The sequence below is a fragment of the Geospiza fortis genome, unplaced genomic scaffold, assembly GCF_000277835.1.
Source record: "Geospiza fortis unplaced genomic scaffold, GeoFor_1.0 scaffold188, whole genome shotgun sequence".
NCBI classification, from domain to species: domain Eukaryota; kingdom Metazoa; phylum Chordata; class Aves; order Passeriformes; family Thraupidae; genus Geospiza; species Geospiza fortis.
In genome coordinates this window covers 3,782,062-3,797,456 of record NW_005054337.1, presented here as the reverse complement: position 1 = coordinate 3,797,456, position 15,395 = coordinate 3,782,062, and the positions used below count along the sequence as shown (strand labels likewise).

General features: G+C 44.4%; 1 protein-coding gene across 1 annotated transcript in view; it reads right to left on the bottom strand.

The window, feature by feature from the left end:
- Positions 1-15,395, bottom strand: part of SLC13A3 (solute carrier family 13 member 3) — a 26,327-nt gene continuing 10,932 nt past the window's right edge. The window contains exons 4-13 of the mRNA XM_005422218.1: positions 11,750-11,816; positions 10,840-11,025; positions 9,859-9,984; positions 7,365-7,460; positions 5,557-5,661; positions 4,477-4,574; positions 3,135-3,247; positions 2,676-2,837; positions 2,209-2,346; positions 1-1,622 (exon numbers count right to left, since the gene is read on the bottom strand). Coding sequence (XP_005422275.1) covers positions 1,437-1,622; positions 2,209-2,346; positions 2,676-2,837; positions 3,135-3,247; positions 4,477-4,574; positions 5,557-5,661; positions 7,365-7,460; positions 9,859-9,984; positions 10,840-11,025; positions 11,750-11,816 — 1,277 coding nt within the window. The 3' untranslated portion in view covers positions 1-1,436. The remainder of the gene's footprint in view (positions 1,623-2,208; positions 2,347-2,675; positions 2,838-3,134; positions 3,248-4,476; positions 4,575-5,556; positions 5,662-7,364; positions 7,461-9,858; positions 9,985-10,839; positions 11,026-11,749; positions 11,817-15,395) is intronic.

The following is a 15,395-nucleotide window of genomic DNA, read 5'->3' as shown; positions in this document are numbered from 1 at the left end:
TGATGTGCTAACCAATGTGCTTTATTTTAAATTTTCCACAATCATGAAGGATTTTGTTTGAACATTGAGGATTTTTTTTTTTAAACTTGATTGATCAAAGTTCCACATTCAATTGGTTTTGGCAATTTCAGTTCATCCCCTTCCCACCTGCCACATCACCCCAAGGTGACCCCCACAGGGTAAGTCCTGCAGCAGCAGCTGGTGAACATCTCCCTGCCAGCCCTCCTACCTGGCCCTGGGGGTTAGCAGCAGCACAGGAGCAGGGGGATGCACTGGATCCCTACCCCAGGCCATTGTCAGCTCCACCAGTTTACATTGTCAGAGAAACTGGTCCCAGCACAGGGATCCAGTCACTCACCTTCCACAAAACAAGAATCAGATCCTTTATCATTCAATCATCTATTTCAATGACTGATGATTTAAGTTTAATATTTTATATTCTTACAGAAAATAAAATAAAAATAATTGGATAAAATGGTGATTAAAATCACAGTCAATTTGCAATGCTTTCATTGAAAGTACCCAAGCAATCTGATTTAAAAAGACGTTAAGAATCAAAGCCTATTTTTTAAGAAATGTCAATAATATTCCAATGCAACTTGTCCACTGACCTGTGACTCAGCAGGTCATTTGTGAGTGAGTCAATCTCACAGCCTAAGACTAGCCACAGTTACCAACAGTGAAACACCACTGATGTCCAAAGTTATGCCAGGAATTAATTTGGTCCCAAGCCCCCATCCGTGCACTCAGTGCAAAGAACCAGGCAGCAGTCACTGTCCCAGGTTTTCAAGACATTGAACATGTTTGGAAACAAACCGTGGCCTTCCAGTTTCCAAAGCATGGAGCAATGCACCGAGTCCTACCAACACATCTCCTGAGTCATCCCTTCACACACAAACCTGAGGAAATGCTCTTCATCCTCCATGAGAGAATTACTCATGAGATGGCAACGAGACCCCAGCCCTACACCCTGCCACAAGCACCCAGCGACGCCGCCCTCTCCCCGGCCAGATTCTGATACACTCACTCACGTTGGGTTGCACATCAATAATCCAGTTGTCTCCACCCTGTTGCCAGGGCTGCTTTCCAAAACGAGGTAGGGTATCAGAAGCTGGAGCAGCAAGGCTCATCAGCTCTCATGGGGGGACAGGCATCTACCCAAAGATGCTCCATGCTTACAGGTTGTCCATTTAACAACCACCTGTGACAGAAGGACTCTGGGAGAGTCGGATTTGCACCTGCAAAAGGTGGGGAAAGATCTCCAGAGAAAATAACGAATGGATGTTGTGACACTGACCAGAATTTCTAGAAATAAAATTAAACCAGAAGGTCCCACACAGTGTGAGCGGCCTGGTGGCTTTTCCTCCTGTGCAAACTCTGACGATTCCAGTGCCCCAGTCCTAAGTGAGTGAGTCCTTCCCCGGAGGTGGCTTTGTTCATATTTTATTTAGTGCACTTAAAGTGACATTTTCTACAGCTGTCACAAGTGAGGTGGCATTTTCTGCATGGATGTTGGCCCATGCAGGGAAGGTCCCCAGCTGGAAGATGCTCTTGGCCCATGTGTTCATAGCCAGGCTAAGAAGCAGAACTCCCATAAGATTCATGAGCAACCCCGTTCTGGCCTACAAAAGAAATACAAAGACAGCTGTTGAGTTTAGACTGGACATCTACAGCATGTGAAGCACGAAGCTATTTGAATGCAAACATTATAAAAATGGAAGGTTTAATGGCTGTTAATATTAGCAACATTTTAAGCAGGCTTAAAGCCACAAAGGCCATTCTGCAGCTGCTTACCAAGCTTTGATCCATCAAAAACATTAACATCTGTTTAGCCTCAGGAATGTGAGCAGGAACTGGGACTAAGCCTAATTTTACTCATAAGCTTTGTTTCACTGAGCTGGGGAAATTTTCCTGCATCCAGAAACCTAGGAAAGTTGAGCTGTTGACACTAGAGAAACAGGACAAGGGGCTGGGGGATGCTGACCACATTCAAGACCACTTCTGTCACCATTTGGAGCCATGGTGGCTCCAAATTTCAACTTCATGCAAGCTCCTTCCATCCTGTGCCTTCAAACACCCTTGAGAACAGTATCAGACTTCTGTCTTCTCCTTTTACTACCTATTGAGCACTAACAATACAGAAAAAAACCCTTCTTTAAACACTCAGGCTGATTGTTTTCATCATTTTATGTATCTAAAGGAACTTACCATATCCTTGACCATCAAATGTCCAGAGGAAAAGGCAATTGAGTTGGGAGGTGTTGAGACTGGCAACATGAATGCATAGGAGCATCCTATAGTTCCTGGTATCATTAAATAGAGGGGATTCACTTTCAGACGAATGGCCTGGAAAAGCAGAAAGGAACAGAAATTGGACCTTGGGGATTTGAGCTGCCAACAGATGAACCAAAGAATGGAAATAGCCAGCTGTGCACAGCCCTCTGTAATAAATAACCACATCTCTCACAACAAAGTCTGAAGGATTATCTTCCTTCAGTGCCCACGTTATGCTACAGGACTTGTTGCTCCCAAGGGTTTCAAAGAGCCTGAAGCCCAGGAGCAGGAAAATTCCCCAGTGCCTGTCCCAGCACAGACCCAACACAAACCCACCCACCCAAGGGGCAGGGCAAGGAGGGGGCAGAGAAGGAGCTGCTCTTGCCATGGGATGACCTTACCAGCTCTGCCAAGACAGGCAGAAAGATGATAATAGTGGCAGTGTTGCTGGCAAACTCCGTGAACAAGGCGATGACAACCGTGATGAGGATGACAGCCACGGGAGGTGGCACCCCCTCCAGGGGATGCAGACGGCCTCCTATCCACACAGACAAGCCAGACTCCTGCAGAAGGGAGAGAAAAAACAGAAGTCGTCCTCCTGCATCCCTGCAGGGGAACTGGTCCTCTCCTGGAACATGTCCTCAGGATGTCTCACAGCAAGCAGCTTGCAAGGAGTTGTAGCCTCCTTAAATATCTGCTGTGTATTGTTGTCGCTTGGAGTTGACAAATATGTCCTTTGAGTGTGATGACTCCATTGATGCAAGTTTTCCAAAGCCAAATGAGAACACCAAGTGACCCCCTGATAAGATCCAAGCCTGCTGGGCAGGATGATGCCACATGGCATCTGCTGTGGGCCTCACCTCACAGCCCTTGGCCATGGCAAAGCCTCCTCCAAGCAGCAGGATGATGTTCCAGGGCACCGTCTCCTGGGCCTTCCTCCAAGTCAGCAAGGGCTGGGTCTCTGTGTTTGGTGCTGGACAAAGAGGAGAGGCCTGTGTCAAACACCCACCCAAAGAGGAGCATCAGTCATGGCCTGACTGAATGATAGCATGAGTCTGACAGCAGTGCTGAAGCTCACTGATCATGAGTTGCTGATCAAATACACACATGGAGTGTCTTGAGTTAGCCAACTAAAGGAGCATTTAACTTAGTATCAGATGTAAAAATAAAACAAAAAACATTCTAGCAATAAAGTTTTCTTTGAGGCTTTCTTGATTTAATATTTAATATGGGGTTAATTTTCTCTCTGTAACAGACATAAACATTGTCTTCAACAGATGGGGGTCCATAGAAGGAGGAAATTTTCTGCCCTTTGAATTAAAGATGTTATTCATTTTCCATTTGTCATTCAACAGCCAGTGAGTTTTACAGCAGAGAGCTCATCTCCCCTAAAAGCCATTTCTTAATACGTGATAAAGTGAGCTCTGTTGTAGGGAAGGATGCACTAATGGGACTGAAATTTTCTGTTGAAAAAGGGCACATATTTTATCCACAGGAGGCCTGATTAAACATCTTCCTGTGTATGGACAACACAACAAATGTGCATAACTCAGAGCAGCTGCTATTTTGTTCCCACAGACCCCAGGCAATTCTCCATCATCCGCAAAAGGCCTTCAGCTACTTCTCCCCATTCAGATCATCTCTTATTCCAAGCAGTTTATGAATTAAAATTTGTATTTCATTGCTCCTCAAGAGGACTGACCCAAGACTTCAAAACCTGCTGCAGAGTTTGAGCTTTAGGAGTTCAAATTATTCTAGAAACTGAGGAAGAGCACCTATATCTGAGAATGGACAGCTAGCCCGGCTCTGCCCTCTCAGTGGTCCATTCTCCCTTGAAGGACAGGAGCTGTTGGGAAGTCAGACACCAAACCTGTGTTCCACCATCAGATCTGCTGTGTAAATGAACATCATGGGTAAATGAACACCCATTTCAGGTCACTTCATCCCACCATGGCATCAACCCTGACAGCTACATGAGCAACTGAGCCATTCCTGCCATCAGCAGCAGGGCAGAGACTGCTGAGCCTCTGCTGGTACTTCAGATTTTTTTAAAAAAAGCCTTTCTAGGATCAAATGGCACCTCCAAGCCACCCTGCTCCACACTGCAGCTCCAAGGGGGGACAGCACTGCTCCTTGCCCCACACCTGCCCTGCCAGGACACAGGCAAGCACACAGTCCCTGCCTGGAGGGTCTCCTACTCACCTTTCAAGTCAAACCACCACCTGAAGGAAGGTTTTTGTGAAGGGAAGAAGAACAGTATAATCACAATGGTGATTCCTGTAACTGCATCTGAAATAAACCTGTCCAAAATCAGCGGAAACACTTGTAAGAAACGCAAGCCTGTAGAATTACAAAGTTTATGAGAACAGGGATTTACCAAAGAAGATTACAAGTTTCCATCAGGTTTGAACAATGCTTGTTGTTCAGAGCTCTTTCCTTTTTTAATTCCCTGTCGAGCTAATTTTCTACCATGGGCTGTGAACCCCCCAGAAAAGCTGCCCTACAAAAGTAAAAACCAAGATCTAATCCCCTCCACAGTGATGTTTTGGTTTTCTGATTGCAGAGTTATAAGGACAAGTTTCCTGAGCCTATTGCAGGGAGGAAAAGAGACAGAGCCCAAAACATCTTATTTTTATGAACTCTTTGCAAATTGTCAAACTATCAGGTGAAAGTCAGGCTCCATCCAGTAAAAACCTTAAGCATGTGTTAGATTTAAGGAGTTATTAACCGATGAGGAAAAGGTCCATAAATACTTTGTTATATTAAGGAAACTTTTATCAAACTAGGATTTTATGTGAAAAAAACCATCAAACTATGAAGGTCTCTTCTTTTAAGAAATAACAACACTCTCTGTGAGCTCTAGCATCCCCTAACTGCTGTATCTATTCATCTTCACAAGGTATGGTTGTCACAGGGGGCACAAACTTGGCAAATAGACAGGACAGCACTCAGAATCAGCTCCTGCCATCTCTCTTCAGTCTTCAGACCACTGGTGAAATCAGTGGCTTGCCTAAAGAACTCAGTATTTCACCTATGAACAGCATTCCCAACATTACATCCTAGGGATGGCCTCAAACTGAGACATCACAACTTCCCACCAGCTTCTTGCACCTCCTCTAGGAGACAGAAAATGCAAATTTGGCTTTGCTACTTGATGCTCAGTTAATTTATTCCAGGAAATCTGAGTAATAGTGTTAAGCAACACAATCAGAAACTCAGGAATGTCAATGACTTGGAAATGTCACTGCAAAATGGCAGAGTGGAAGGAAAATAAAGTCTTACCCTGGTGCAAACAAGCTTGCCCAGCCTGGAATGAATTTGGGATCCCTGGAGAACAGCATGATTGCAAACATGCAGAAGAAGAAGAAAATTGCCTGTTCTGCAAACCTGAAATGAAAAGAAATGAGGTTAAAATGCTGATGTGCTAAAGGGGTGGATCCAAGCTAGAACAAGTATCCAGCTCCTGCTGCAGCATCTTGGCTGAGAAGTGAGGCTGATTTTCTAAAACCAGCCACAGTGACACACTGGGGCAGATTGTAAATCTATTTGCAAATACTGGTGTTTGCCAGCAATAGTGTCTCATTGGAACACACTAAGGAGAGGCAAGATGGAGATCAGGAATGTCCCAACAGTGGGATGCAAGGCTGACCCTCTGGGTGTGGAAGGGCCAAGCAGCTCCTCATGGTCACTCCTTGACCATGTCCCTCCAGGACACCAGCCAGGCATGGTGGCACTGCAGCTCAAGCCACACAAAAGGATGACTGAGATTCAAATCATACATGAGACAGCAGGAACAAATTCCTCCAAGGCCAAAATCTAAACACTGTCCCTTAGACACATGACAAACAGCAGGGTAAAAGGCAATAGCATTCACTAAGTATCTAGTGGAGTTAAGGTTTAACCAAGGTTTAAGATGATGCCTCAAAATTCTATTTAAAATCTTTCTGAGCATAGGCAAGGGCACACAAGCTCTTGGGAAGAGGCTGCTTGAGCTGATTTTTAGTTATGGGGTTGCTAATCAAATTGGAAGAGCTCAGCTTAATGGACTTTCCCACTCCTAGATCTCAAAGTGGGACTTTGATTCTTTCAGAGACATTTTGCAGGCTGCTCGATAATGTACTGAATAGAACAAATAAACCAATTGCTTTCATTTACAGCACTGGCACAGAGAGCTGCCTTTGAAGAACCACTCCATGTTCCACACAACAGAAATAATTACAATGTCAGTAGCATGATACAAACATCACTGGCTATTCACAGCACTGCCCTGAGTAAGAAAATATTATTTTACAGATGGGGAAAGACAGACCATTGAAGGAAAAACCCTGCAGTTTCAACAGTCTTCAGTAGTCTTGGCTGCCCAGAATATCAGTGGATGGTTGGACATATGCAGGGTTGGATTTCTGGAGATACTCAGCTTTTCCTGCTTCCCCCTTTTTCTTGGCATTTCTCAGAAGTCTAAAACTCATGTTTCTTTCTGCTGGTGCCTTACTCCAAAATATAATCCCCATCACTGCAGTTTGTACCAGCTTTTACTTTCCTCACTTGACTAGCATAGTTGAGGGAATTACTCAGAAAAAAATCATTTTGTTCCATGGCATGGATCTGACTTATTTCTGTATACTTTCTCTGAGCTTTTAGATTTCTTTAAGTATATCCACAATCCATATGATTCATATCCATAATATGATTCATCAGCCTTCCCAGCAAATGCCTCCTGTATGCACAAACCCTTGAAATCCAGCCTGTGTTGGTTAGCACCTAACTCACACAGAACTGGGTTTGTTCCTGGAGTAGAAAAATCATAAAGAGTAATTAAACAACCCAGCATGAATTCCCTCTATACCAGGAATGTTGTTTTTCAGAAGATGTAAGTGCAAGCTGCTATTTGCAATTATTCATGCTAGCAAAGGTGAGGGGGCTGAAGCATGCAAAAAGCAAAGGTCAGCAGGTTTCAAACAGACTGAGTAGAAACATGGGTATAATTTTCTTTAAAAAGCTTCATTCCCCATGGTCCTCCACTCTTAAAACAGGATATTTCCAAACCCACTTAATTTCTGTCTCATTTCCATCCCAGCTTTACAACTCACTTTGTTGGACCCAGTTTCTGGTAGTCCTCCTTTATCACCTCCTTGGCTCGGGCTTCTGCATCCACTCTTATATTTGACTTTTTTGTTTTCCAGCCCCTGCCAAGAAACACAATTATATTTTTACATGCATTTTAACATGCCTCTGACCTAAGTGGCACATAGGAAATAACACATTTTCTATGCAGGATTCAGTGTCCTTCTCCAGCACCTGCTCTTCAAGGTTCAGAGAGCTGCACGTCTCTGGCAGCTCACTTTGTGTTATCTTCAGATTATGAAGACTAACAATGAAAATCTCTGCTGAGATAATGGTAATAAGGCTTTATTTTATATATCCTTTGTCTCTGCATTCGTACAAAGGACAGCCTGCAGAGGTGAGGAAGTTTCCTCTCATTTATATTCTGAACTGTTTCCTCCAGCATGGGCTGTGATTGCCAAATGAAAGTCCCAACATTGCAGGATTTCCTTGTCTTCCTTCCAAGCAAGTTACCTACTTGGACAGGATGACTACAAATAGGGTGACACAGAAAATTTATCTGTCCCTTCATTTTTCAAGTCACTTGTAATTTCCTGGGTGATCCCAGGATGCTGCTGGGGATCAACAAAAAATGTGAGGAATTTCTAAGTGGCCGGGAATGTTAATGTGCTCCTGGCTAAGCCTCTTAGCCTGGCTGCACTGACTGCTCACAGTTTGCTCCTTTGTAGCATGTGCATACAAATGATATATTCATATCTTGCACTTCATCTCCCATCACATCCCATGACACTGAACCTGGTTTCTAACACTGCCTGTGACCTTGATTAAAACTGCAACCCCAAATTTCTGTGTCAGACACATCTGCCCATCGCCACAGTCCCTGCCCTTCCTTAATTCACTTATTGTTTCAAAGGGTGGCTGGATGTTCTATAGAGATGAATGGTTGATCATTCAGAAGCTGCTGCATTTCAAGTTCCTGGCTCTTTAATGTCTTGGGTTTTGGGAGGTGTTATTAACAGCGGCCTCATCTCAGCCAGCCCACTTCAAAAAGCTTCATTCCCCACAGCCCTCCACTCTTAAAACAGGATATTTCCAAACCCACTTAATTTCTTTCTCATTTCCATCCCAGTTTTACAGCTCACTTTGTTGGACCCAGTTTCTGGTAGTCCTCCTTTATCACCTCAGCCTTTAAATGCCTTTTGGATTCAAGCAACACCCAAGTGTCCCCCTGCCCGTGCCCTGCTGCAGCCACCCAGGACCTGCCCACAGAGAAATCCAGCCACCATCCCCAGGCAGTTACAGCCCAAGCAAGGCTCCTGTGGAGCCTTGGCTGTGCTTGAGGAGCTTTGCAGTGTCCCCTCCACCACGGGGGAATTCTGGCATCCGTGCTGGCCCAGCTATCCCAATAGAGCCGAGCCCTGAGCTGGGGGATGAGCCAAAGCAAACACAGAGCATCACGTCCCTGAGCTCCACAGCAGCTCTGCCTTTGCCTGGCTTTGGCCTCTTCCCTCACCTGAGGCTGGGGATGTGCCATGCCCAGGGACATGGGAACTCAGCTCTGCACAAGCCCTGGCACACGGGGAGAGCAGCACAGCTCTCAGCAGTGAGCTGGCCAAGCATCACACAGCAGCACCCAGAGCCTCCTGAGAAGCCCCACCAGCAAGTCAAGGACAAGCCCTTGGCATTTTCTGGATTAAAACTTTCCCATTGATCTTTTTTTCCCCTATGTCTGAGACAATGTAAATATTTGGACACCTGTTCTTCTTTTTTCCCTCTCCCCACATTTGCATTTTAAAGTCAAAACAACAATTAAAGGCTTTTCTAAATATCACAAATTCTGTATGGTCCCTGGAGGAAGCAAGACTCTGACTTTGTTGCCATGACTTGTGAGAGTGTGGAGGGGGAAAAAGGTCTCCACATGAGCAGCAGAGCAGGGCTGCAATCGCTGTAGGTTGTGCACACTGAGGGGTTGCATGTGTCCAGCATGGATTTACTGGAAAAACATGTTATTCTCAGTTACAGATTAACACCTTGTTGTAAAATTAAGCCCTGTTGTGAAGTAATCTGTTCCAAACCCAGGGTTTTGCCCCAAGAAGAAATCCTGTCTCTTTCATGGGGAACTAAGATTTTACCATGGTGTTCAAAGCTAGATCCTGCTTTTCCTTCTGTCATTAAAAATCTGTAATTTACCCTCCATAGGCCAAGGTCAGGCAGTAAAACAACCTTTAAAAATTCTACATTTACTTGAATGAATATAATACATACTTTGTACATGTATTTCAGTTGGATAAAGTATATGTAACGATGACATATCTTTAAAACCTTCCTATTCTATATCAGCTTTTTAAAAATAGATGACTTGTTATGGGATGGGCCTGCCAGAGTTAGTTGTAAATTCCTCCACTTTCCAGGAGATGATCCTAGGTGATATCAGTAGATTTAGGATGAGAAGCATGAGGAAAACATATCATAATGCTAATATAACCAGACTACATATATGTATAGTGAATATCAACATACCTCAGGTTAATTCCTCCATACAGGATGGAGATCCATAGCCATCCCATGAGAAGAAAAATCAGCATTAAAGGAAATGCAAACATAAACCAAGAACCAAAGTTCACCACATCACATTCTGGAAAATAACTAAGCAAACGGGAAAAATCAAGTTAATGCAAGATGGGAAAGCAACCCTTCCATCCATGGGTAAACAAGCATCTGAAATCAGCACTGAAAAATCCCACAAACCTGCCCCTGTGCATTTAAAAACTATCCCTGTGAGTTATCTGGACATAAGGAAATGTGAGGAGTGTTGTGTTGGGACAAGTCCCAGGACACCCTGCCACCCCCATCTCACCCAGCCCAGCTGTGCAAGCCTGCAAGGAAAGTTCTGGAAATCTCCCTCCAGCTGACCAATACCTTCATGCAAAGATCCTCCTGACCACCCAGGATTAAATCCTCCTACAGGAACTGCTGGAGAGTCTGGACATGAACCTGGCAGGGATGCTGCAGTGCCCAGGACAGGCTGTATGTACTCCTTGTAGAGGTCAGCAAAAGTAAGAAATACCTGTGAGCACCTGGGCTGGCACAAATCTCTGCTCCTATGCACATAGGAGGAATGTTTTATGACTAAGAAGTGCTCATTATTTTCCTTTCTCCCACACAGCAGTAGTTATAATTGCTCACAAAGCACTACATCAAAACAGTTACCAGGTTAATTGCAGGTGTGGAGTCAAGTCCCATTAAATTCAATGGGATTAAAAGCATCAGTGAGGTGAAGCACACATGCTCCAGTTTGGCTGACAGCCTGCCTGGCTAGGCTGGAAACCTGCTCATTAAGTCTAAGGCTGGTGCACTCCCTGCTTTCATTTCCCAAAACATTCTGGAATAACATGAATTTTCCAAGCCAGCACTCAGCACAGAAAGGAATTTCCTGCAGGGATGAAGAACATGTTTGTGTCCTGCAGGATTCACAGGGGTCCCCAGGACAGCCTCCCATACCTCTTCAGCTGTCCCAGAAGGATGAGGTTTGGTGCAGTTCCCGTCAGCGTTGCTGTACCTCCAATGCTGGCTGCATATGGGATTGAGATGAGGAAACCTTTCCATATGTTTGTTTTGTATTCCTCCTCCTTCTTTAAGTCTGAGAGAGCATCACTGGAGAGCTCCTTCTCCTCCGCCAGATCTTTGCTTTAAAACAGTCCAAAAGAGAATCCGGTGAAAGCCCTGGTTTAAATACAGTGCAACCACTTCAGAGGCTTGACAGAAGGAAAATTCCCAGTTTTTAGAAATCCAAGCTACCAGTGTGGTGCTCAAGGACACCTTAGCAGCTCAGTGCTGCAGAGGGGTGTGCTTGGTGAAGTGCCACGTGGGACTGTCAGCCTTGCAGAGAACAGAGCACCCCCAGACCCATCCACAGGAGCTGAGGGTGTCTGTGCCTTGCCCAGCCCCTCAGCAGCTTGTAACACTGAGCATAAAGTCCACAGGACTGCCAAAAGGAAAAACAACTAAAAATTGATAGGTTTGAGGGAAGAAACATGTGTTCCTGTGTTTCTGAAAAGATGTTTCCTCCTCATCCTTGTTATCAAAGCAGGACCATCAACAGTGTGCAAATCCTGGGGGGTTTTACATCATTGGCTTCACACATTTGATGCTCCTGAGAAAACCAAGGCACAAATCCCCAGCAGGAGACACCTCTGGCTGTGATTTCAGAGTGGCTGAAAAAAACCTCTGTAATGATTTGGACATGCAGAGGGATGCTGGACACACAGAGGAGGGTTTTTATTATCAGTGACCAGGATGTTCAGTATAATCAAAACATTGCAATGATTGAATTTCAAATTCCTAACACTTGCTCTGGCTCAGGGGATAATTCTCTCTCAACTCTCTAATACAAACTTTATAGTTAACTTACTCCTCAGTACTTGCCAGAAACTGCATCTCAGTTGGTACAGTGTAAAGTTTATTCTGCTGTAAAGATGCTGAAAAAGAAAGATGAGGACTTTAAAACAGTTCAAAGCATCTAGAAAATTCTCCTTGAACCAAACAGAGGGACAGAGGAAACAACTACCATGTTAGAGGAGGGGCTGTGCAAATGAGGGGTGAGCTCACACCAAGGGGATGGGGTCATGAGCTCACACCTGGCAGGGATGAAGGAGCCCTCCTCCTCCTCCTCCTGCCACTGCTCCAGCCCCACCACAGCACCCAGCTTCTCCTCCAACACCCTTTACTTGGTCCCTTTACAGCTTCTGCCACAGGTTGGCCTTTGGGATCTTCTAACACAGCCCAGACTTCAAGGGTATCCCTTACCAACTCATGGGTTTGGGGTGGGTTTTCTTGGGGGAGGATTAACTTAAATCATCCTTAGGAAGGAACATCGTTGGGCTTTGTTGTATCTGTAAGGCAGGTTCCCCAAGGCACAGCAGGAGCACTGAGCTTCATTCCCATGGGGTGAGAATTTTACACCCTGCAGACATCTAGTGCAGTCACTATAAGGCTGCAATTCCTTCTTTTAAGACAAGAGTGAGACGCATTTGGGGATTAGGTTTTGTACCAGCTCCTCCAAAAGCCACCCTGACAGCAAGGACCATTCCAAGCCCATCATCCTCTCCACAAATGCCAGGCCCTGCAGGCTGAGCAGCCAGTCCCAGTACTCTGGGAGCTGCACACACCACACCAACCCATGGGAGAACTCAGAAAGCAAAAAATAGAAATGCAATACAATCACTCTCTGTTACCAGACCTGGCATTAAGGCTCATGGCATTTGTGGCCATGGCTTGACCTCCTGAGGCTGGGAGATGTGCTACCAAACCTCATTTTCCACTGAAGCACTTGAGAGTTTTATCCACCTTCAGCCCAGGTGTCCCTTCCCCACCCCTGCTGGCTCTGCTGCCTTTTCTTGTCCTCTCTGTGTGCTTTTGGGTGTAGAGGTTTGTGTGCCTGCACTCCCCTGTGCTCTGCAGACAGCTACATACAGAGCCCAATTGCTGGTACTGCCACCCAAACAATCCCCAAATTTCCCTGCACCCCTTCTTAGCCCAAAACCCAATCCCCTTCCACCCAGTGTGACCTAGAGATCAAAAGGACAGAGAGAAGCCAGTGGTCAAAGTCTCTGGACTCACTCACATGTGCACCAAAGACACCGTGCTCGTTCCAGCTCAGTGAACCAAGGATTTTTGCAATGTCATGTTTTACACATGGCTAATTCACTGAATTGGGGGTAATTGGCTTGGACACACACATGCTGAGCTTTCATCCCAACCTTGCCATGATGAAGGGATGTAATTAGAAGGATGAGCATTAACCATGGTTGACTGTTGGGCCCTCAGTGGATTTAGCCCACAGGCTCTTACACTTCTGTCCCACTGAAGCCCAGTCCTGGCTCTGCAAAAACATTTCATTCTACTTCAATACTTTTCAGTTTTTTCCCCTGCTAAGCTCAGACTACCAGCCCATCCAAGCAGAACCATCCGTGAGTTCTTTCAAGGAAGGTTTGCAAAGGTAACCATGCAAAGGAAAGCCAGGCATACTGCAGAGATTTTCCCCATAAATTTAAAAAAAATGAATTGAAAATTATTACAGGTCCTTAAGTCAGAAAAGGCCAAAGGTAACAGAGTTTGGACCAAGCTGTGCACACCTCTGACAGAGCAGTATGAGAATTCTGTGGCCAGTTCACCAAAACACCTCATATACCTTAGAGGCAGAAATGCTTTCCCCAGATAATTTTTGCTTTAATGACATTTTTACTGTTTCTAAAAGGTTGAGAAGACCTGAAAAGGACTATTTCCACTGACTGAGGGATGCAGGCAGCAGTGCTGTGGCCACACCCTGCCAGCACTGCCTGGGATTAGGCAGTCAAACCAGGCAGCACTGTCCAAAAATGAACATTTCCCAATTACACTTTAGAGATATAATTCACAGGTCTGTGACTCAGTTACACCTCAAGCACTGAATGCAGTTTGTCTTGAATTTGCAGGATATTCTCTATGAAGGAAAAAAAGAATGGAGATATTTTCTTGTGATTTTTGCCTGGAGATATTTAAGGTGCTCAGAGAAATGAAATATTGCCAATGAGGGGTTAGTGGGCAGAAGCAGGAGAGAGGTCAGGTTCACAGGCACAGCAGCTTCCATATTGTCACACACCTGTGGCTGGAGATGTCAGACAGAACTGCAGGGCTCACCTCCAAAAGGAAAGTTCTAGAAGCTGAAAAATGTCTGTTGGTGTTAAATTTATAACCCTGCTTTGATCCACCAGAACCACCTGGGACTTCAGCCACCCAACCTCACTGCCTGCTCTCCTGCAGGAGAGGCCAAGTGTGTGAAAATGAACAAATCATTACACTCAGTTTTAGCTGTCAATGACACAAGAATGTAAATATTTGCTGATCTGTAACATGCTGCCCACATAGCCGAGCATGGACATAAGTGACCAAAATCTTGAGATTCTCTCATCAGGAAAAAGTGTCACCAACTGATCAGAGATCACTTAATTTCAGGCTCCATGTGTGTAGGCAAAGTCCTATACAAAACTGGTTTCATACACTTGTTGAGATTTTTTGCTGTGAGTCAAATGCTTTGAAATGTCACATATTCTTTATTATATTTTAAATTGTTATTTTTAACCACCCAAATATTTTTTAGCCTCATGGACTACTACCAGTGTTATAAAGCCAAGTCAATTGGCAAACGGATTTTATCACATGCCATTGTACAAGTTTTCTTCCACATACAGCTCCTTTCACAAATGAATCTGTCTTTTTTGGAGCACAGATCACAATTCAGAGAGATTATAAACATTTAATAAACTATGAAATGAGTATACCTTTTTCTCATCTGCACATCTCCACTCCTAAGTGTAACATCAGATTCATCACTTTTTCAAGGAACTCAGCTTTGCTCATCCATTCAGAAAGATTACAGAAAAGGATGAGTCTACCTTGGGACATTAAAGTTCAAATAAAAAGTCTACATAAAAATGCAGACCTTGGTGCATGAAATGTACATTTTTCAGGTGATTCCTCCTTTGCTTGTATCATAAATTACTTTTGAAAGCCTTTATCTCAAAAAAAACACACACAAAAAAACCCCAAACATAATCACACCATCACATGATATTTGCAAAGCATCACTTTATTCATTCTTCTACCTGCATGCCCCTCCCTTGCCTTTTCTGGTTTCTCTTACCACTGCAAGCGTGGGTCAAGGATGTTAATTCTGTGCTTAACAGTGTCTAGGACGAGGTGGGGAATCTTCCTCTTATGTGTTCCCAAACTCTACTGTACTTACAGCCACAACTACACAGTCAGATTCAGAGGCTGGGGACAAAACGGTTAAAAGCAGACTGACAAAACACAGAACAGGAAATTATAGCAAGGAAATCAGTGAGGTTGATTTTAATAGATGTGAATAGTCAAAAATTCATAAAGCAAAAGTGATAAAGCAACCTGGAGTGCAAATATCTCATAATTGCTAAACATCAATGATGAATGATTAACTATATCTTTATTAGATGTGCACATGTTTGAGCCTTCTTCTGGAGACTCCTTTATCTGCCTTAGGA